The sequence below is a fragment of the Ruditapes philippinarum genome, unplaced genomic scaffold, assembly GCF_026571515.1.
Source record: "Ruditapes philippinarum isolate M1 unplaced genomic scaffold, ASM2657151v2 ctg2955_1_1_1_1, whole genome shotgun sequence".
Taxonomy (NCBI): domain Eukaryota; kingdom Metazoa; phylum Mollusca; class Bivalvia; order Venerida; family Veneridae; genus Ruditapes; species Ruditapes philippinarum.
In genome coordinates this window covers 213,266-236,713 of record NW_026860365.1, presented here as the reverse complement: position 1 = coordinate 236,713, position 23,448 = coordinate 213,266, and the positions used below count along the sequence as shown (strand labels likewise).

Here is a 23,448-nt window from a genome sequence, read left to right as displayed (position 1 = left end):
ACAAAAAAAAATTGTTTTTTGCTTACTTTTTTCTAAAAAATTATAAAAAAATTTTGAAATTTTTAATTTAATTGACATTTCTCATAGATTTTAAAAAGGATACAAAATTTTAAATTTTTTGTGTTAAAACAATTTTGCCCTCTTGGGGAGCTGAGCCCACGGGGCTTTAAAATTTTATTTTAATGAATTTAAAATGGAAAATTTCCTCAACATTTGCTAACCGGGTGTTATAAAGCCTTTTTAGAAACCCCTGCCCCGGGGGCAAAAATTAAAAAATTTTGGGCCCCATCAGAAATTTTCAAAAATTCACCCTTTTTGGAAAAAAGTGATTACAACTGTATTTCCCATAAAAAACCCACAATTTCTTTTTTTCCCCATATTTCAAAAGATAGATGATTGATCTTTTTTTCTCTTGCCCGGGAAAAATTAGAAAATTAAATCTTTTCCCCAAAAAATTTTAATTTAAAAAATTAAGATATTTTAAAATTGTTTTCCCCCCACAAAAATTTTCTTTTGCGGTAAACATACAGGGGAAAATTAAATTCCCCAAAATTTTAAAAACCAGTTTTCTTTCTTTTAATTTATTTTGATTTTTTGATTTTTCCCAAAACCATTTTTTAAAGTTTAATTTTTAAAAAATTTCGTTTTTTAACCAACCCAGTTTTGACCCATATTCCGCGTTAAAACCCTTTTTTAAAAACCAACTTTTCCCAAAAATTCCCAAACTGTAATTTTAATTTCCCCAAAACAAATTCTTGCCCTTCAAAAATTTAAAAACGGGGAGTTTTTAAATCGGGGCCCTTACGAGACAAACGAACGAACGAAGAGCTCACTTTTTGAGATGCAACTGCATTCAAGCAGGAATCGAGATATGGCAAATATGAATAACTTTTAAATGGAAGTGTCACGTTGAAGGTTTCCCATGATTACATCGAAACACATCCTGCGGATGTTTCAAAATTTTTTCAAAAAATTTGTTGGAAAACGATCATGTTTAAATGGTTTGAATTCTGCCTTAAAGGGGCCAGTGGCTTAACGGGCGTGGACGGTAGTTTTCACTTTACCAGTAGCCGGGTCAATGAACAGACTCAATCAAACCGAGCCTGCAACATTTTCAGTTATGTTGTGTTCGGCTATCTTTAGGGATTCTTATTTTCTCTATTTTATGTACAATAATAATGTGCGTATAAAATTGATTGAAATTGCAAAAATAGAATAAAATTTGTAAAATGCAGTTCTTTTTATGTTCATCCATTTTTTTTGTCAGTTAAAATAAGTATTTTCCCTTTGAGCAGGTAATTGATATCAAAGAATATATGAATATGTTGATATACAAACATTAATGCATTTGTTTAGATTAAATCATGCTGTCCAATTGAGTGATAGTCTAATGGATAAGCATCATTTGTTCAAGCTCTGCTCTAAAACAATCATTATTATAACAGTACTAGATAGTTACAAGACTTGAGAATGATGTATCTTTAAGATCAATAATTCAAAGTGAAAATTGAAGTTTGTACCAAGGAACAATAGAGAGTGTATGCACACTTTTCGTGCAATAACATCTGCTGTAGCACGAGGACGTATAAAAGCCTGGGCCAACTGGACGAGGGATTACATATGTAAGAGGTACATAAATTAGCGCTATTCTTGTATGAACGTATTCGTCTAAATTAGTTACTGGCATTTCGTTATCTGACATGCTTTCCTCATGCTAGTGCGATGTCTTTTTGGTAGTTTTGATATTAAAACTTTAAAGGACCGCCATTGCATTAAACTGTTTTCACAATGCGCACTGAATCAATATATTAAAAAAAGTTCAACAACGGTGCATGGCCACGAGAATATATCCTTTAATACATGTTATGTTTTTTTCTAAATTTATACCTATGTACGTTATTTGTTTGCAAGAATCGTGAAATAATTGATTGCATTTCTAAATTAATGCCCTGCTTTCAAGTCATTTTATTATATTTGTAAGTATTTATTCACTTTCTATAATATTTGTAAATAATTTTGTTCTGTCTCATTTATTTTAGGACGCTAAAGCTAAGAAACAAGTAACATTTATATTTGTTAAATTCAATTCAATTATATCATTCATTGGACAATGTGTTAATGTTCTCCGAATTGTGATTGATAGGGTGTTACATCTTATTCCATTTACGACGATGTAGATAATAAATGACAGTGATATATTTTTTCTAATCGTTTATACCATTTAAACTTAATATTGTTAGATGATGTTATGTGAAATATCATTTCGAATGCCTTAAAGTGTGAACAAAATGATAACAAAAATGATTATACCAATAATGAGGTCATAAATTTTCTTTAATCATATTATGGACGCAATGATGATCTATGGTTAAAAAACAACATATATCTTTCAGAAAACTCTAGGTCATACGTTCAGATTAAAACTGTTGTTTAGTTGTACCTTTACATTTTTGTCGTTATTTTAACGAACTCAAAATGTGTTTATGCACAAAGATCAATGATTCTGACACAGCGTGTATAGTTAACCTTTTCAACAAACTCAGCATTACCACTTTTTCTAGTCAAACATGGCTTTTACGTAACATATATTCACAGTTTCGGTTACAAATAATGATACAATCAGACATGAAATCCATTCCGACCAAAGTAGGTATTTAAATTTTCCAATATGTACAAAAACAAAAGATTTAATGTCTACAGAATGCTGTATCTCCTCCCATCTCATGTCTCTTAAATAGCTTAGTGCTGGAGAAACTAATAAATAAAAACAGAAGCTTTTCCTTCTATCTGGCGTGTATAATATTTTATTCCTGACAGGGGTATTATTGCTTCAGTAGATTACACTTATTACTTCACTTAATGTACGATGCATTCACTCATACAAGAACTGCACCAATATCTATAGAAATCTTTAAAAAATACTATTCTGAGAAATAAGTTATGGCTTAATATAATAGTTTAATATAATAAGATAATTAATATACTGATTAAAGCGGGCCAATAAATTTTTGCGAAACGTCATATTTTTCTTCATTTAAAATGAGTGATTCACCTAAACTAAGTAATAGAAAGAGGATTGAAACACGAGGCTACTGATTTGTACGATTATATAGTAGATTGCCAATTGTTTTGATATTCTTTAGAATCGTAGACAAAAACTAGAAATGTGTCCATAGGACATGGGTGCCCACACCGCGCCACTGTTCTGTCAATCTTTTTACTAAGTCAAGGGAAATAACTCTACAATACTGGATAAATCCACAAGCGAAACCCAAGGTGCAAATCTAAATATGCTGAGCAACCTGCCCGTAAGGTTTAATAAATATGCCAAATCCTTTTTGAGTAACTTTCGACACAAGTTGAAAATTCTCCCAACGGCGTGTTGTCGCACTTTTGTCTTGTCGTTCTTGTCGCTACCGCCAACTAGATGCACAAACGCGTACCAAATCAGCCACCATAGGTAATTCATGCCTACACTACGCTAAACACGCTGTGCATGTTCGTGGGATGTTCGAATATTCGTAGACTATTGTATGCCGTTAAGAATTAAATAATGCACCTATCATACGCCGGTATCTGCACGTCAATTTGATGCGACGTCACGATAAAGTCAACGTTTTGTTGAACTCGATGCAACGTTGGTGGCTGTAGATCCAATGGCTTTATATAAGTTTTAATACAAAACATTGTATTATATCAAGAAAATGTCTCGCTATCTAGCATGTCTGCGGAGGAACGCCCGTGACTCTTGTCGCCTGTGCTTTTTCTCGTGACCCGTCAGGAGTTTTGGTACCCCATCTTGCCTGAATATACTTGTTTACAGGTATTTACAGGTGAAACATCTCCGTCAGCTCCCGAACGTTTAAACGTGTGTCATCTTCCAATTGTCGTAACCACGGACGTCGTAATTTTTTACTTTCTTTTCTCCCACTGTCATCCTTTTATTGTTTCTCTGCTGGTACTTAATCGTCTATGCCATTTAAAAAAACCAGTGCACGACTAACGGCACTTGCATGGTGTGTACGATTTAACTCACATTTTCGATAAAAAGGTCTTCTAACTATGATACAACTATCATTAATCTCTTAATAGAGAATTTGAGTGTGTGTCAAAGAGTAATAAAGGGAAAACATACAAATGAATTTCTATTTTGTCATTAAAATAAAACAAATTCTTATTATATACACACATTTAATATATAATATCGATGTCATCTGCAGACAACTCGGTAACCAAAAATCTGGTAACCAAGTGACCCCTCGGAAGCATTTATCACAACAAAATTACATGAAACTTTAACCAATGTCATTAATACGAACTATAACGATTTTCTACTTATTTTATGACTTACAATTACAGAACACAATAAAGTCAGAATGATCTATTGAAATCTGCAATTTTATTTTGCATAATAATTAAATATACATATTAAAACATTCAATCATTTTTGATACAGATATTTTAAAATGTGCATCAAACACTAATATTAAACTATGTAAATGTACCTGATAATACTCAGGGTGGAAGAACTGTTACACGAGGGAAGGAGTTCTTGAAATCTTGTAAGGCGTTCTTGTGATAACTTTCACGGTGTTCGTCGGAAAACTTTGTATATACTACAAAAACACTCGTAAAAATCTTTAAAAATTGAGTTTTAGCTGCTAAATCAAACTTTAATGATTAAGTGTTCCTTACATCTTCTATAATGTGTCACTCTTGATTAAATTCTGGTAGTTTTGAGCTAAACTTCCAAATTATTTGCCAATTCGCACGTATTAACATGATTATCTCTGATCTTCATCCTTGTCATACATAATTACCTTGATATAATGCTAAATTGCAAACATAAAGCCCCGGCTAACAAATTTATGCCCGATTTTTCAAATGTCCTGGATTTCTTGTGATAACCCTGAAGACGTCCTTGAGTATGTTTCCGCTCAAGCTCAACTTAAACATGAGGCTCGTCTTCATTGAACACAGAACGGAAAACATACATTAATGGCATACATTAATTCTGACCAACTGCCCTGTTTTAAGACTGATGTGAGTCACACAACATCTGAACTTTGCCGGAGTATAACATAGTAACAGAGACATACTTTTTTCTGTTTGAAACTCCGACTTAAACAGTCTATACGTTCATAACTTATTACGGTCTGTACTATATGTGCCAAATGCTGCACGAGTGAGATGCAACCATTTTGTATCTTCACAGTCATGTCTACTTTGGTAAATAATTACTAATTAATAACATCATCATATTCTTGGAAACATTCTTTTGTAAAGCCTTTATGTGAATTAGTAACAGCATATGATTTAATTATTCTGTAATTCATATTTGACTTAATCATCATTACATAATTTATAAAATGACGTTCACTGCCAGCATTTGACAGGGACGACACTTTAAGTACTTATGTTTGAAAATAATACAAGTAAAAGGCTGACCAGGCGGAGATACGCTCTTAAATTCAATTTTGGTAATTGTGCCATCTCTCTAAGACCTCAACAAAACAAAAATGTCACAACCGCTTGTGTTAATATGGCACAAACATTTTGAAAGGGACGATTAACCATTGAAGTCGATGAACGCTGCTGGAAGGCCAAAATTAGTAACGCTATTTACCTGTGCTTGACATTTGGATGACACTGATTTCCCTATTAGTTTCTTTGGACTTCAAGCATGCAAGTTTATTTCAATAGTAATGTTCCATCAAACTTAACTGTAATTTTATTTCTTTGCAAACACGTTTTTTTTTCAACATAGCCTTCTGTTTACTTTGGATACTTCTAAAGGATAAAAATGTTCTTAAAGAAAACTTTAATCAATTTAGATTCAAACATTAAGATAAAGTTTGATAACCTCTTTCATTAATATTTTTTTTTAAATTTAAAAACAAGTTGTTGAAAAAATTCACAGATATACAAATACAATTATTGAAATGAGAAAATATTTAATTAAAGTGTAAAGTGTTAACTCGTTTCTAAAATGTTTTTATTGATAATGGGGAAATTATATATTTAAAGTAACTCTTAAAGTCGACTCCGTATAAATGAAAAGATAAATAACAACTCTACTTTCTTAAAAGGTTTTCGTATAAGGACAAAACACTAATAAATATATCAGAGTTTTATTCAACTTTATTTGTAACAAAATCAAAAGAAGAATACCAACTTGCATTAAACTTTCTTTTTCCTTGAAATTCGTCACGTGTTCGATTAAATATTAGTTCCTCCATACACTCATATGCAACAGGAAATGTGTGTAAATGGAATTTATTTGCAAACAGTTCTCTGCGACTCCTCAGAAACGGCAGATCTTTGTAACTATAGACACACATGCCTCTTACCCATTTTCCACGGCAAGTGAAATGATATATACTAGGCCGCTCTCTATTTTTGAAACGTGCTAGATACGGTTTTCTGCTGTCTTCCATTGCAGTCGTTTCAGGATGACCTGCGCAAAAATAGGTCAAGGGTGTACATATATTTAATAAGCGAACAGAATAATACCGAAAAATAAGACGGTGTATCTGTTCTCTTTTATCACTTCAACGTCGTATTTCAAATAAAATAAGCTGTAATATTAACTCAGAATAATCACGTCAATAATTACGGTATGGTAGAGGGTTATAACTATATCAGTTATTATATTAGATTTGTTCTTCAAGCAGATTTGTCTTTCGTCCCTCACATAATATCTCTACATTGGTTTGATAGAAAGAATCTTGTAAAAACGAAAAACTTCCATTTAACGCATATGGTTGGGGAGTGGGACATAAGTTCAAATTACGAAAATTTTACATTGTCTCAACAAGTTTTCTACATGAGAAATTTAATTGTTTTTTTATTATTATTGAAACTAAATTCGTGCCCAATTGTCCAAATAAGTTTATTATGCAGATGTAAACAAACTGGAAACAAAAACGTCTAGTTGTTTATATATATTATTTTATTTATTACAGAAACATTCCTCTCTTAACGTATGTTAATTTGCATTTATTAATCTTATAGCCAGAACGCAAGAAAAACAAATATTCCCAGAGCATAATTTTAGTGTCGCCATTTTGAATGTCATTGTCATGTGACTAAAACCACGTGAGTTTGGACTAAATTCTGAGATTTGACGAGTGGAATGCAAGCTGTTGTGCAAGAAACTGATAAACGATGTTTCCAATATTGTAAAATAAATTGGAGTATGTTAGATGTTTAACACTTGGAAAATGTAGGGCCTGAATGTGTAGTAAACGTAGCAAAATGTAAACAAAGTCGCATTTTGACTTCCAAACAAATTACTTATTGACTAAAATAATTATACAAATTGCCAACAAAGAAAAGAAAAAAACAACAACAAAGATAGTTAATCTATATGGCTAATGTGTATTTTTTGGAAACTGTGATTAGATACCAAAAAATTAAAAGTTAATAAATATGATAGCATTTCTGTGGCATAATCGGCCTTAATTAATTAAACTTTTCTATTAAGCATCATCTTTTCCTTTCTGTTTGTCTATTTAAAATATCCATTAATAGAAACTAAATAGACTTCAATTTAAAAATAGGACATTGATTAACTTAAGCATTTATCAAAAGCATGTATCTAATACGCAAATGCATATATGTGTAGTACACAATGTAATGCATGTTTTTAAAAGATCATAAATGTCAAACCTTTGTAAGCGCCTGGTACACCTAGATGTGGATTATGATTCAGTGTGGTGAAAAACGCTTCATCCGGTATGTAACATGATTTGTTCATCCATGTCAAAATGTCATGTGCTCTCTGGTCATATATTGCGAACTTGGCAAAACCACGACTTACGGCCACATGCACGGCTCCTTTAGAAACACGTATTCCATGAGGTGCTGATGTTTTGTTTACACATCTATCTGTAAAACTAACAATTAAACAATCAAGTAGTTCGTGAATGTTTCTGTGTTAACTGGAATTTTAGGAAATATTTGCGAATATGAAAATATATTTGTGCTAATTGTACAGACTAACAAAGGGTCACCATGATAAAAAGTTAAAGATTCGAGAAATATACGGCCATCATTCGTAACATATCTTACTTTCAATTTTCTCAGTAATAGTAATCATTTTTACATGAAAATTTGAGAAAATGAAGAAGCGACATATGATAGGTATTACTGTATATTTGCAAAATTGCATGCTTTATGCATAATTTTTAACCGCTGCTGCTGTATTCTGTTTACTTCTTTAGCATATAAAGGTATATAACATGCAGATTAGTTATTCATTTGTAAAAGTACAAAATGCTTACTCTCTTACTGATGTTTCCACATCGTTCGAACCATTATATGCTTGTAGAATTTTAACTAATTCATAATTAGTTTTTAATGGAAATTCCTGCCCTGTCAGATTGATGAAATATTTCCAACGTTTGTTCCGGGTCAACAATTCTTTCATGCACAAAAGTTCCGGCTCTAAAACGGACATTTCTCCCCATTTAACATTAACTCGTTTGTTTAAAACAAACACATTGTCAAAACAATGGCTAATGTTTTTAATTGCTCTATATAGCGTGTCATCTGTTTTAGAGTCAACGTGAATACAGTAAATATTTTGTGGTCTATAAATTGCACGTAAAAGTCTTTCAACTTGGTCTACATCTTTATACATAAGAATACTAAATGCTATTGGAAAGTTCCGTTCCTCTGCTGTCAAATGGTGTGTTATATAGCCTCTGTCAGTGATGAAAGATGAACAGTTCCGAGTATTTTCAATATAGTTTTGAGGGGTAGATACTTTCCTTTCGTTCCGAAATTTGTCGTATAATGTGTCATTCAATGTGACTATACTTTCAAACAGCCTTGAACAGTTAAAAAAGGAAACATTTCTTTTACCCAAGAAATATGCTGTGTTACGTATATAGGTCCGTTGTTTATACTCCTTAATAAACATACCGGAAACATTTCTGGGGGATTCTCTATAATATCCTATGTCATTATTTTCTGTAATTGAAACCCCTAACAATCTGAATGACGTAGTACTGATGAATGTTTTATTTAATGTTTGTTGAGTCATTATAAAGAAAGAAAATTTCGAAAGGTAAAGATAAAATATAAAGAAAATAGTAATAATGGTTATTACAAATGTTCGACAATCGACAAATATTTTTGAACTCATTTTGTTTCAGTGCCAACACTATCTGTTTCTAGTAATGCACCTTTACTCTACTGTGGTCGAATGTTTCACTTTTGCGTGAAGTAACGTTGGTACGTGTATTCACTGCGCTGCTAAGAGGGCGTAATGCTTATTATATTGGTAGTATTCGTTAGTTAAAATTAGTTATAAAATATTTTAGTCGTTTATGCTTTTGTTGGAAATATTGTTATAATCCTTTCCATACTTAACGCAAACATGAATAATTGATGATGTTACGTCCAAGTTTTAAAGCACGTAAAACAATGACGTATAAAACTTATGACAATCCTCTATAAATAAATGAAGGAGAATGTTTAAATTCAAATGTATCCACTTTATCCATTTTTGAATGATTACACAAACATACAGTATGTATGATATCGTGAAATTATTTTCCATCAATTTTTTTTTGTCAAACTTTAGATTACAGTTACTATTTTTAATGACGTTGATAATACCTTATAGAACATGGTATAGTTGTGATAATCAATCCGACATTTTTTACCTTTCGCTATAATATAAAGTGTTCAGTTTGTTTAATTTAAAGGTTTTATCTTATACCTTTGACACACTTTTGGAAAAAGGTAAGCTTTTGTTTGTGAGATTGTTATTTTATAGGATAGTTTATCTTCATGTACGAACGTTACTAAACTAAACAAGTTTTATCAGTCAGTAACCTAAAAAGTGACCAAGTCAACGTATAGAGACACCGGTGATATCATTGCTTCACTAGATACAGTTCAAGTCAGTTTAAATCAGTTTGTGTTTGTATAAATAAGTTGTTTAAGAAATGTATGATGTTTTATTTAAGAATATATATTAAATGATGAGTGTGATGGTCCAGAATTAGAAACAGACAAAGACAAGCCCACTTAAAATATTTAGGTCTAATAAGGTTTTTTGTTGTTGTTGTTGTTCTTTTTTTTTTTTTTTTTTTTTTTTTTTTTTTTTTTTTTTTACTTTTTTTTCTTCTTTTTTACAGAATATGTAAAAATATTTTTCGTCGACTTAAAAATCAAGCATTCTATAGTTTTTTGAACATTTTTAACAGAATTGTTGTAAATCTAACTCTAACTTAAGTTCGTATACGAATTTTAACATGCAAATGAAGACTAGCATAATTCTAGTAATAAGTAGGGTTTCATCCGTCTTGTAATGATTTTGCGCATGCGCCACTCGCTTTAAAGCAATTTATTACCATATTTATTTCATACAAGCATTTTGGCAGTATTTAAAATCAAAACAATAATTTTTGTATCACATATATAGCTTTATACACTCTAACTGTTGTTGGAAAAACAATTCTATGTTGTTTTAAACTAAGTATTTCAGTAATTTTATGTTGAAAAAGTGCATCATTACCCTGTTAACCCATTACTTCATGAGCATTTTGTGAAAAATGGCTGTTTTCATTGAAAAGTCTCCCGTTACAAGTTCAAATTGCTATAATACTATAAAAACTGCTTCAACACTAATCAAACTTGGCACAAATGTTGACTGGACCATTGCCCTTGCAACAACATGCTCATGCTTAAATTTCTGTTACCATGGCAACGAGGGGACATCTCAAAATTGCCAAAAATCACTATTTTGCGTTGATTTTTTTCCATTATAATTGATTTCAAAGTGCTGCAACTTCTCAATGGATTGAGATAGAGTCAAATGCTTTTCAGCGTTCGTTACACGTTACCTTATGATCAATCTGGGGTCATTTATAGCCTCTCACAAGTCCAAAATTTTCTTGGCGATGAGGGGGACTCCGCCCCCCTTCAAACCCCCCAAACAGAAGGGGCAACATCCCCCTTCTGGCAACCCCCTGATGTATCTTCTGGTTTTTGGCCGCGCCGATAAAGTGGTCACTTATTTTAGCAACATTTCTCAAACAAAAACAAGTGTTAAGGGCCTAAATAATGCATTTTTTCACAATTTTAGAAAACAGAAAGGGTGGTGAAAAAGGTGTTAAAAGGCGTGTATATTAAGTAATGGGTTAAGCCTTCTTATTTTAATTATATCATCAAAACTACGCCCGAAAGCTATTTACATATAGAGAAGGGACCGGTGGACTAGAAGGGATGTCCTTATTGTTTATGTATTTTTTTTCGACGGCTTATTTCATTTTCACCTTGATTATTTGATTTGACAATTATTTGAAGCGATTTATCTAAAATCAGCCTTTAGAAAAGCCAAATGCCTTTTTAAGGTACTTCACTGAGATTGGACTGAAAGGAAATAATGTTTAGGGGTCTGTGAACTACTTGATGCAGGTATGGAAATGAACTTATGAGCAAAATTTCAAGTCACTAGCGCTCACTTATCTTTTCAAGAATAATCAATTTTATTCAAGATATTGAGCAAAATGATGCAAACTTGAAAGACGTTTAAACGCTTTTAACCGAAATTGGGCTTAAAATGCATTTTTTCCAAGTACTCATATTGGTCTATGTAAGAATTCTAAATTTGAACACAAATCCGGTTAAAATTTGTATTTTTCTTTCCAATTTTTGTGCCCCAGGTAATCTACGTAAGAATTTAAATTTTATGTTTCAGAATCTCAGTGAAAATCTTTTAAAATCAATGCAAACACACACATTTCATGTTGTCTTGGATCTCGTATTTTAGTCAAAACGTGTTAATCAAGTCTATGTTAAAACATAAAATATGAAATGGTGTTTGTGTAAAGACGATTTCAGATTTTGTCCAGAAGTTTTCCCAAATTAAATATTGCCCAAAGAAACAAAAGCACGAAAGTTGAACAATTTACAGTTCATGACCATTATACAGTAAAATGTATAAATGGAGTAAGACCTTCGTCTGATAACATGGTATATCTTACCTCTCATTCTGCTCCACCCATGCAATAAGTGTAGACCGACCAGTTGTTTTCTTCTATATATGACGAATGGTCTGATGGAAGAATCCATTAAAAACTTATAACATGGTTAAATTTCACAATTATATCTGGTCAAAGATAGGAAATAAGTTTCACCTAGTTACATTTATTTTCAGGCGTCAACGTTTAAGAACAAGAAACAAAGATTACTGTTAAATACTGTCCCATTTATAGCATTCTTGAGACAACGCGTAATAATACTCTTAGATTTGATTGATCGGGTGTAAAATCTTCAGGAAACCATTGGCTGAGTAATACAAAATGATTAATAACGGATCAGTCTTTTCACCGTGGCAATTGATGTTATGTTGACTAAAGGAATCATTCTATGCCTTCAGTTCTGAACTAATGAATAAATAATAAAATGGAGTATTTTCTAGTCTGTCAATAAAACTATGTGTGGTATAGAAAGCGTAAGTCATTACTTTGAAATACATTTTTTGTACAGTCTATGGGAAAAAAGATAAAAATATTAATTATTTAAATCTATATTTTAACATTGAATGTTTTAATGATAGATTAAATTTCCTAATCCTTCGTACATATACATTTATTCAGCAAATATCATTTTAATGTTAATAACTTGCAGGAGTAATAATTTATATAATAAGCCAGCAAAACTCATATATGTAAATGCTTTACATCTAAATACCATGTAGTTTGAATGAAAGTTATAAAATGCGTCATATTGAAAAAAGTATTTCATTAAACAGACAAAAGACATGTACACTTAACTTTAATTTTTGTGTCCCCTCTACGGAGTAGTGGTGCAGTTTTATCCAAACTTTACAAGAATGATCAGTACCAAGTCTAGTTTTACTCCGTCTGTCTGTCTGTCTGTCTGTCTGTCACAAAACTTGTCCCAACATGAAATTGGTCATCATGAGGCGACACATGTGATCACTGATCGCTCTTGTTAAAAAAAATCATGGATTTGGTAATTCAATCGACTTAAAAAATATCTAAAACTCCATTCAAATAAAAGGAGGTATTTCAATTTTCCAATATGTACATAATGATTTAATGCCTACGTGATTTTGTATTTCCCATGTTACGTCTCCTAAATAGCTTAGTGCTGGAGAAACTAATAAATAACACGGACAATATGGAGGATGGAGCGAGTCGGACCATACACATTTTGTTGTAATATATGACCAGTATACGTACGATCTAGCCAACCGAAGGATGTTGATATTTGACCGAATAAAACGTCAAGTACCCGGAAAAACTAGGGCCGATATTGTGAGTATACTAAGAAGTTAGAGCTTTGGTCTTTTTTCCCTAAATTGTAAAGAATTTTTTAATCACTTAAAGACAAGGCAGATTTTTCTTGAAAAATGAAAAACAGCAGCTTTTCCTTCTATCTGGTGTGTGTAATATTTTATTCCTGACAGGGGTATAATTGCTGCATCAGATTACACTTATATATTACTGAATAAGGTATGTATGACATTTAACTCTTAATGCAATCGTTACGCCATTCCCCATAACTCTTAATGTTAAAGCAGCTTTAAACAGTAATATCATATAATGAAAATTAAAGACTGTATAATTATTTCATTTTGTATGGCTATAGAGCTATATTGAAATAGTTTTTTTGCAAAATAAAAGGAACTTTTAACATATATGAAGAATAAAACATTCCCTAACGAGTAAAATATTCAACTAGTATCTATTATGTCCTTTTCATGTAGACACATCGGTATGCGGTACCAGTATAAAACCTATATAAGCTAACGGTTAACAAATGATTGTCATAAAGCACCGTCTCGTAGAGCGCTGGACTGGGAATCGGGCGATCCGGGTTCGATTCCCGGACGGTACAGGTCACTTTCGATGTGATAGATCTAAAGTCATTGGCACTGTACCTCTATCGTGGCATATATAATCAGAAGTTATCGGTTCCTTGTCGTCCGGTTAGCTGAATAGGTAGAACGTTGGACTGTAAATCGGGCGACCCGGGTTCGCTTCCCGGACGGTGTAGGTCACATTCGTTGTGATTGATCATAAAATCCTTTCTAAAGTTATCCACACTGTACCTCTTTGTAGCATATACAGACGTTATCAGTTCATTGTGAAAGTGAAGGCAACTAGTAGTGTTAAACTGCTTGAGAACCTGTCCAGTAACGATGCGATGGCTGAAATGTGCTCTGGTAAATTCAATGTGGCTTCCTGCAGTGATCCGAATCGAACACTACCGTCACCACAATGAGTGTCATTATATGCTCATCCATATAAAGTACCGTACATATACGTACGGTACTTTATATTGATGTGAGATGTGTTGAAATATGACAACCTCATTTAAAATTAATGTGAAATAGGTATCATTAGATCCAAGGAAACAACAACTGTCAAGGAACAAACGTTAATTAAAAATAAGTCTTTCCGTTAACAGCTTGTAAATATTGATCAGATTTATTGCCAAAGCAATCTACACATATAAACAAAATCAAAATGCGACTTTCTGAAATATAAACATGTGAGTTGACCAATATTATCACAAGATGTTAAATAGTGTATAAGTACAAAGAGAGAAAATATACTTTTCTAATGGCTAATATCGTAATTACATAAAGTTGTGGTATTAAATAACATTATAAATCAAGGGTCTCGACTGTTAGGTTAAACAAAATAAAATAAATCCTATGTAGTACAGAAAGTTGAATTGGTGTATAATTACCACAAAGCTGATTTATTTAAACCTCGGACACAGAATACACACAGAATACAAAATATTTATGTCCCAGTTTAAACGGATGAATATTGTAACATGCAATACAAATGATTTAAGCATATCAATATGCGCCTTATATGGCTTAATTTATTTGCTCATTTATCAATAATTTGAGTACTCCTTGTGTCTTTCTTCATCATCACTGCTGCTTTCTTCTTCTTTTTCAGTATAATTATTATCAAACGTTTCATCAAGTTCGAAGAAAGGGTATGTCCACAACTTTAACATTCATTTTCTCTTTATCAGCATATTGTCTTGCCTCGCCTCTCTCGAATTCGTCTTCCTGTCTCCGCCCTCTTACAGTTCTCATAGTCTTTTCTCCGCAGTGCACACAGTTTTTTCTAAATATAAAGTCCACATATACTTCTCGAACCTGTTAATTTTTAATACAAAGATTGTAATTTGTTAAAGGTTTTATTCCTATTTCTTTAAGACAGCTATCAGGATTTTCATCGCAGTAATTACTAGACGTTTGATTTAGCACTTCGCACCGTACCCACCCCTCACCACCCCATGTCCACCCCTCACCGCCCCTCCATTTTACATTGGAGAGATTAGTAAAGTGTCCCATATGCCAATCTTCTCCTTTCTTGGGGTTATCAGATTTATTTCATCAATATCATCGTCCTTTATCGGAAATGTCAGACGTTGCATCATAATGATTACCAGCATGTGATTTAGATTTGGTTTTCAATATAACGAATACGTCCCTATATAAGGTTTGCGTGTTGGATCTTCTTCTGATGAATTCAGATTGAATGTCCATATGAATTCTCTATAGCAGTGAAAGCATGTGTTCACCAATATCTAAAGTGATTAAATGACAAACTAACGATTTTTCTTCTTTTCATAACCTTTCCCCCTCCAACTTGAATTACTCATTTTACTTGCTCATTTGCTGATTTACTCATTTTGCTCGCTCAATTTTCTCATTTTTGCTTTCTCATTTGCTCATTTTGCTTTCTCATTCTGCTTGGTTATTGGCTCATTAATATACTAGAACTACTAAACTTTTGATGACAACTGCTTTTATTGTGGCCCTTCATTTTTTATGATGATCATATTTAGAATATTAAAATAAAGAAAATATTAAGAATACCAGTAGATAAATGTATTTTATTATGTAATAGAATGAAATTTTTTATGTCAACAAACTGGGCAAACACTGAATTTGGAAGTAAAACTGTTTGTGTTGGAGAAATGAGAGTAACACTTTCAAAATTATGGATCTGTTATTTCAGTAAAACAAATATGTTAATTTTTCTTTCAATGTTCTAAAGAAACACATTAAAGAAACATTCGGTCATATAAAAAATGTTATTATGATTCACGTATGATACTGTTTCTTTTGTCTGTTGATCAGGTGTGTGTCACAATTTCTATTGTTATAATGCACTATTGCGTCATTATGTTACACAATTGATTGCCCCGGGTGGATAAATGACATATGGAAAAGGACACAGTAAACCGCAACTGGTTAGCAAATGTAAAGTTTTCTATTCTTTCTTAATATTAACATGACTTTTTATTAACAATTCCTATTGACAAATTAAATATAGAAAAAATGTCTGATTTTCTATTCACAAAATTGATATATTACGTCAATTATATAAATAAAATAAAATTTCCTATATTCTATTGAAAGATGAAACATCATTGACATGTCCTATATTCTATTCATAAATTTGACATGTCCTATTTTCTATTCACAAATTTGACATGTCCTATTTTCTATTCATTAAGACATGTCCTATTGTCTATTCATAAATTTGACATGTCATATTGTCTATTCATAAATTTGACATGTCCTATTTCAATTTCATAAATTTGACATGTCATATTTTCTATTCATAAATTTGATATGTCCTATTTTCTATTCATTAAGACATGTCCTATTGTCTATTCATAAATTTGACATGTCCTATTTTCTATTCATAAATTTGACATGTCATATTTTCTATTCATAAATTTGACATGTCCTATTTTCTATTCACAAATTTGACATGTCCTATTTTCTATTCATAAAGACATGTCCTATTTTCTATTCATAAATTTGACATGTCCTATTTCAATTTCATAAATTTGGTTTTAATTTGCATTGAAGCTGGAAACCCCACCCCCACCCCTCAATTCACCAAGTAAAAAATGTGTGCGTACTCTTGCAAAATATATTATAAAAGTGTAATGTTACGACAAACTGTTTCTTAAAAACTACCTGTTTGTATCAATTTTTTTAGGAAAGGAAATTCTGTTAAGATTTCAATCATTTAAATTGATTGTGATACCTCCTCAGCAAAAATTAAACTTAATTTCTTCTATTCGAATTACAAACATTATGCTAAGGGCTAGATTCCACAATAATACGAATACAATTTTAAAATAAGAATGTATTTAAAAACTCCATAACCTCCGTGATTTTCCACTTGTTAGGTTGACTATATAAATAACTTTTTTTAAAACTATGACCCGAAATAAGTGATTTCCGTAAATAAGGCCTTTTTTGTTACAAGTCTCGGCGTTTTGAATCAATTTTATTTGTAACAAAATCAAGAGAAGAATACCAGCTTGCATTAAACGTTCTTTTTCCTTTAAATTCGCCACGTGTTCGATTAAAAATCAACTCTTCCATACACCCATATGCAACAGGAAATGTATGCAAATATAATTTATTTGCAAACAGCTCTCTACGACTTTTTAGAACCGGTAAATCTCTATAACCATAAACACACATTCTTCTCACCCATTTACCGCGACATGCAGAGTGATGTATACCCATCCGTCGTCTATTTTTATACCGCGCTAGATACGGTTTACTGCTGTTTGCCATCACAGTTGTTTCGGGGTGACCTGCATAGAAATAATTAAATGCTGTACATTCATTTACTAAGTGAACATAATTATTCCAAGTTAAAAAGTTTTGTCGCTGACAATTATATACAATAATTTGCTGCTTTTTATAAGAAAAGATGTTGTGGTAATCAAACCACTTCACAATGACGTTTTAAAACATCATGTAAGCCCCCGTGTATGTTGTGTCCCAGGATAACATATCATCACATGATATACATGTCACATATTCATTTGTAAGATCGTAATATTACATTTTGTAAATGATTGCTACAGTTCTGTCGGTAGAACTAAGATGTGCTCACATTTTCGCTGACAAATTAGCAGGGTTGCATGTGTCAATGATATTAAATAATTATGGGAGAATGTTTTTACACACTTTCAACATAGATTGATATTGGTATAGTGAGTGCTTTTCTTATTATTTTTTTTATTTTTATTTTTAATTTTGTTTCGACTACACAGATATATAAAGTATAAATTATCTATTTATTCTTAATATTGACAATTTTCATACTTAATTCAATTCAAACTAACATATTCATGAACTCATGCATTGTCTAAACTGAAAATGCAGTTTTTATACAAGAAAAATATAATGAAAAATGCGTCATAAAAATATCATAAATGTCAAACCTTTGTAAGCGCCTGGTACACCTAGATGTGGATTATGATTCAGTGTGGTGAAAAACGCTTCATCCGGTATGTGACATGATTTGTTCATCCATGTTATTGATTTTTGTAAGTCTACAGATGTTCACATAGCCAATGGTAGATTGGGTAAAGATGCTTACATTGGTGAAACAACATGCAAGGGTGTTAGTGTAATCGACTATGTCTTACTTTCACCAGAACTATTTCCTCATGTTAAATGCTTTGAAATTTTACCATTTGACCCGTTATTGTCTGATGTACATTGTGCAGTGTCTTTGCATTAGATTCTGGTATAAATCAGACTGTGTCTTGTACATTGGATAGTGATCGGTCACGTGATACTGTAAATGATGTAGTTAAACCATTTTGGAATTCTGAAAGTTCAGATGAGTTTCTGAATTGTATTGATTGTGAAACTGTTAATATTATTTGTTCATCAATTGCTACCCATAGTAGTGAAGGTACATGTACACTTGACTTTATTAACAAAGTCACAATTGAAACTGGTGAGATACTTACTTCTGCTGCTGAAAAAATGTAATTTAGTAAAAATTGTACAGAGAAAGGCTAACTCCTCAAAAAAAGTCTAATAATCAGTGGTTTGACTTAGAATGTAGGGATAGTCAGAAGGAGTATTATCTTTCTAAGCGTAATTACAGATCTTTTCGCACGCAAGATAACTTATTAAATCTGAAAACTTGTAGTAAGAAGTACAAGAAATTATTAAATACTAAACTTAGGAATTACCAAGAAAGTATTGTTAAAAAATTAAAAAGTCTAAGATGTACAAAACCAAAGGAGTACTGGTGTCTTCTCAATAAATATTCGGGAGAACGGAAAGAGGTAATGAACAAGGTTTCGTTAGAAGCATTTCATGATCATTTTCGTAATATAAATAGTGATGATGATTCTGAAGATTTATTTACAGCATTTGATATTGAATCAGTTTCAGAATTTAATGATATATTAAATCGCCCATTTACTACTTTAGAAATTGACAAAGTTATTAAAACTTTAAAAAATAACAAAGCATGTTCACCTAAAGATAATATACTGAATGAGTATATAAAATACTCAAAAGATTTGTTATTACCATTGTATTGCAGCTTATTTAATCTTGTACTTGAAACAGGAATTGTTCCAGATACATGGTGTACGGGTATAATTTTACCTATTTATAAAAACAAAGGGGACGAAAATAATGCTGATAATTATAGAGGTATAACCATTTTAAGTTGTCTTGGTAAATTGTTCACATCAGTTTTTAAATTCTAGAATAAATATTTTTTTGGAAGAGTCTGGCCTATTAATTGAGGAGCAGGCAGGGTTTCGTAATGGTTATGGAACTACGGATCATATTTTTTCCTTAAAAATGTTGATTGATATTTACTTATCGAAGAAAAAGAGATTGTACTGCTCTTTTATTGATTACAAGAAAGCATTTGATAGTATAAACCGTACTGCTCTCTGGAGGAAATTGTTAGCACATAATATTGATGGGAAAATACTTAAAGTTATTCATAATATCTATGACAAAGCTAAGTCTTGTGTTAAAGTGAATAATGCATTGTCAGATACATTTGTAAGCTGTTTAGGTGTCCGTCAGGGAGAAAATCTTTCTCCAATTTTGTTTTCAATTTTCCTTAATGATTTGGTTTCTTATATGTCTACATATTGTGAAGGGTTGCAGTTTTTATCAGACCAGATAAATGAACAGCTAAGTAATGATGAAGTTGATGTATTCTTGAAGTTGTACTTATTACTCTATGCTGATGATACAGTTGTTTTCGCGGAAAGTCAAACTGGCCTTCAAACAGCACTAAACTGCATGCTTGATTATTGTAAATTATGGCATTTGACTGTTAATACCGATAAGACAAAAGTTGTTGTATTTTCTCGTGGTAAATTAAGAAATAAGCCTGTATTTTATTTCAATAATGCACCTCTAGAAGCTGTAGATGATTTTAGTTATTTAGGTGTGATATTCAACTTTAATGGTAAATTTAATAAAACAAAAAAGCACTTGACAGATCAAGCGAGGAAGGCTATGTTTAGTATTTTAACTAAAATTAAGAAATTGTGTTTGCCAATTGATATTCAGTTACAGTTGTTTGATAGTATGGTTAAGCCAATATTATTGTATGGGTCGGAGGTGTGGGGATCTGAAAATAATTCTATTATTTCTCAGTTTCAATTGAAATTTTATAAATATATACTTAAACTTAAGATGTCAACTCCTTCGGTTATGGTCTTGGGAGAACTAGGTGCATTTCCTATTGAAAATGATATTACTTGCAGAATGTTAAATTTTTGGAGTAAATTAGTTAATGGTAAAAATGATAAAATATGTGCTTCTTTGTACCGCACTATGTATAATCTTCATGAAAAGGGTATTTTACATTGTCAGTGGATCGAGAAAGTAAAAATCTACTTTGAATAATCTTGGTTGTTCTGATTTTTGGATAACTCAGAATGTTGCAAATTTTAATAATTTTAAATATGTAATAAAATCACGATTACGTGATCAGTTTTTACAAGTATGGAATAGTGATGTTTTTGATTCTGCTAAGTGTTTAAACTATAGAATATATAAAACTCAATTTAAATTAGAACATTATTTACTATGTTTACCAAGAAATTTAGCAATTGCTCTCTGTAAATTTAGATGTCTCAATTCTAATATTCCTATAGAGAAAGGTCGCTATTTTGGTATTGAAAGAGAAAATAGAACATGCTCACTTTGTAATCAGCAAGAAATAGGTGATGAATTTCATTATATTTTTAAATGTACTTATTTTAATCATGAAAGACACAGGTATATCAGTAACTATTATTCAAGGTTTCCTAGTATTTTAAATTTTCAGGCTCTTATGTGTAGCGACAACAGAAATACTTTATTTAATCTAGCCATTTTTGTCAAAGCTATAATGCTGAAATTTCAATAAGTCATCTTCCTTATTTACTTATTTACTTCATGCCATGTTTGTATTATTATTTTTTGTTTTGTTGATTGTTCACTCTTATGCCCTTAAGGGCCATGAGTTTTGTTTATAAATAAAAAAAAAAAAAAAAAAAGTCAAAATGTCACGTGCTCTTTGGTCATATATTGCGTACTCGACAAATCCACGACTTACGGCCACATGCACGGCTCCTTTAGTAACATGTATTCCATGAGGTGCTAATGTTTTGTTGTTACATCTACGTGTAAATCTGCCAATAAAATATCAAATACTAAATGACACTCTGCTAACTGGCATTTGTTGAAAGAAAATACAGATTTGACTTTATACTACATTATGTATTTTTGATTTTGCTGAACTGCATAAAGCAAAAATAAACGGTGCGCTAAAATACATACTGTATAGTAGTGCATGTTTTTTTGTATTTTGGAGAAACTTATTATCGACTGTAAATAATATCTTATAAAAATGTAAATATATAACATAACCATTTGCCTAAGCTATATCTCAAGTGACATTAAGCCCATCCAAGGGTACATGTATATAGTGCATAAACAGGTGAAAGTTAAAATAAAAATATATTTTGCCATTTATAAATCCATTAAATTTTATCACTTACTTCGCTTGAACGCTAACAATACTCATGTAACCAAATGACTTTGTGTAAATTTTCACTGGTATTTACCTTTAATATTCTTTTTTAAAAAAAGAGTGGCTTTGGCAGATTTATATCTTATCGTAAACATTTTCAAATATCAATTGTTGTTAGTGGTCATGAGAACAAGCAATCTTGTACAATATGTAGTCAATTCAGCTAAACTTAACAAAGAAAGCATGAGCATAATGTCACTCTAACATGCTCAAATTTGGTACACAATTCTTACTCTGTTACTGATGATTCCACATCGTTCGAACCATTATATGCTTGTAGAATTTTAACTAATTCATAATTAGTCTTTAATGGAAATTCCTGCCCTGTCAGATTGATGAAATATTTCCAACGTTTGTTCCGAGTCAACAATTCTTTCATACACAAAAGTTCCGGCTCTAAAACGGACATTTCTCCCCATGTAACATTTACTCGTTTGTTTAAAACAAACACATTGTCAAAACAATGGCTTATATTTTGAATTGCTCTATATAATGCGTCATCTGTCTTAGAGTCAACGTGAATACAGTAAATATTTTGTGGTCTATAAATTGTACGTAAAAGTCTTTCAACTTGGTCTACATCTTTATACATAAGAATACTAAATGCTATTGGAAAGTTCCGTTCCTCTGCTGTCAAATGGTGTGTTATATAGCCTCTGTCAGTGATGAAAGATGAACAGTTCCGAGTACTTTCCATGTAGTTTTGAGGGGTCATTATTGGTGTTTTGTTTAAAAATCTTAGGTACAATGAGCCATCCAATGTGGTTATGCTTTTAAACAGTCTAAAACAATTAAAAACAGGAATATTTCTACTGCGGCCGAAGTATGTTTGATTTATTAATTTTCTTTGCCTTTTCGGCACCTTAGTTTGTGTTTGAATTATACCAGATACTTTACTCAAAGATGTTCTATCTGAAATTTTCATCATTCTAAATGACGTAGTAGCTTTGTATGTTCCGAAATTAAAAAAGTAAGTAAAATTTAGAATGTAAAGTGAATATGGAATGCAAATCATAAAAAGAATTATAGTACATTTACGACAATCAAAATATATTTTTGATCTCATTGTGTTTTAATTCCGCCTCGTATATTTTGTTCTTTGAATGACAGTTTGTGTTGGTTTTTTTGTTGTTGTTTTTTTCGATAAATATCAACGTTTGTGTCTGTTCTGCAAAAGCCAAAGTATGTCGAAATTGATTATAAAAAAATTCTGTCATTAATATCACTGGTGTTGTTACTTTTCTTTCTGTATTCTTTTCTATCCTAGTTCAACCGATTGTGTACCTGCGTGTCATTTCTAGATTTTTTTCCATCTTTTGCTGTTGCTGTTGTTGTTTTTATTGTTTTTGTTTTTTCATGTACATATTACATGCACATTATAATTATCTTATGTACAACAATACACACAACTAAAGATTATGCTCAATAAACTTCTGAAATGCACAATTTATTGTCAGATTCATAGTATTAGTTTCACTTCAAATAATTTAATGGTAAAAGTTACACTTAAAAACTCCTTATGTATGACCATTCCCTGTAA

At 31.4% G+C, this 23,448-nt stretch overlaps 3 protein-coding genes across 3 annotated transcripts; all 3 read right to left on the bottom strand.

The window, feature by feature from the left end:
- Positions 1-6,125: 6,125 nt before the first annotated feature.
- On the bottom strand, positions 6,126-9,296 carry LOC132759814 (N-acetyllactosaminide beta-1,6-N-acetylglucosaminyl-transferase-like). Its single transcript, XM_060751671.1, has 3 exons — positions 8,286-9,296; positions 7,672-7,898; positions 6,126-6,457 (listed from the first exon to the last, which is right to left on the bottom strand). Exons 1-3 carry the CDS (start codon positions 9,149-9,151, stop codon positions 6,132-6,134), a joined length of 1,419 nt encoding a protein of 472 aa, XP_060607654.1. The 5' UTR covers positions 9,152-9,296; the 3' UTR covers positions 6,126-6,131.
- Positions 9,297-17,235: 7,939 nt separating this feature from the next.
- Positions 17,236-21,902, bottom strand: LOC132759810 (N-acetyllactosaminide beta-1,6-N-acetylglucosaminyl-transferase-like). The gene is made up of 5 exons (XM_060751666.1): positions 21,877-21,902; positions 21,432-21,507; positions 20,929-20,950; positions 18,280-18,390; positions 17,236-17,643 (listed from the first exon to the last, which is right to left on the bottom strand). The coding sequence occupies exons 1-5, from the start codon at positions 21,900-21,902 to the stop codon at positions 17,300-17,302; spliced, it is 579 nt and encodes a 192-aa protein (XP_060607649.1). The 3' UTR covers positions 17,236-17,299.
- A 120-nt stretch (positions 21,903-22,022) lies between these two features.
- Positions 22,023-22,846, bottom strand: LOC132759808 (beta-1,3-galactosyl-O-glycosyl-glycoprotein beta-1,6-N-acetylglucosaminyltransferase-like). The gene has a single exon (XM_060751664.1). The coding sequence runs from the start codon at positions 22,834-22,836 to the stop codon at positions 22,138-22,140; it is 699 nt and encodes a 232-aa protein (XP_060607647.1). The 5' UTR covers positions 22,837-22,846; the 3' UTR covers positions 22,023-22,137.
- Between the last annotated feature and the right edge of the window lie 602 nt (positions 22,847-23,448).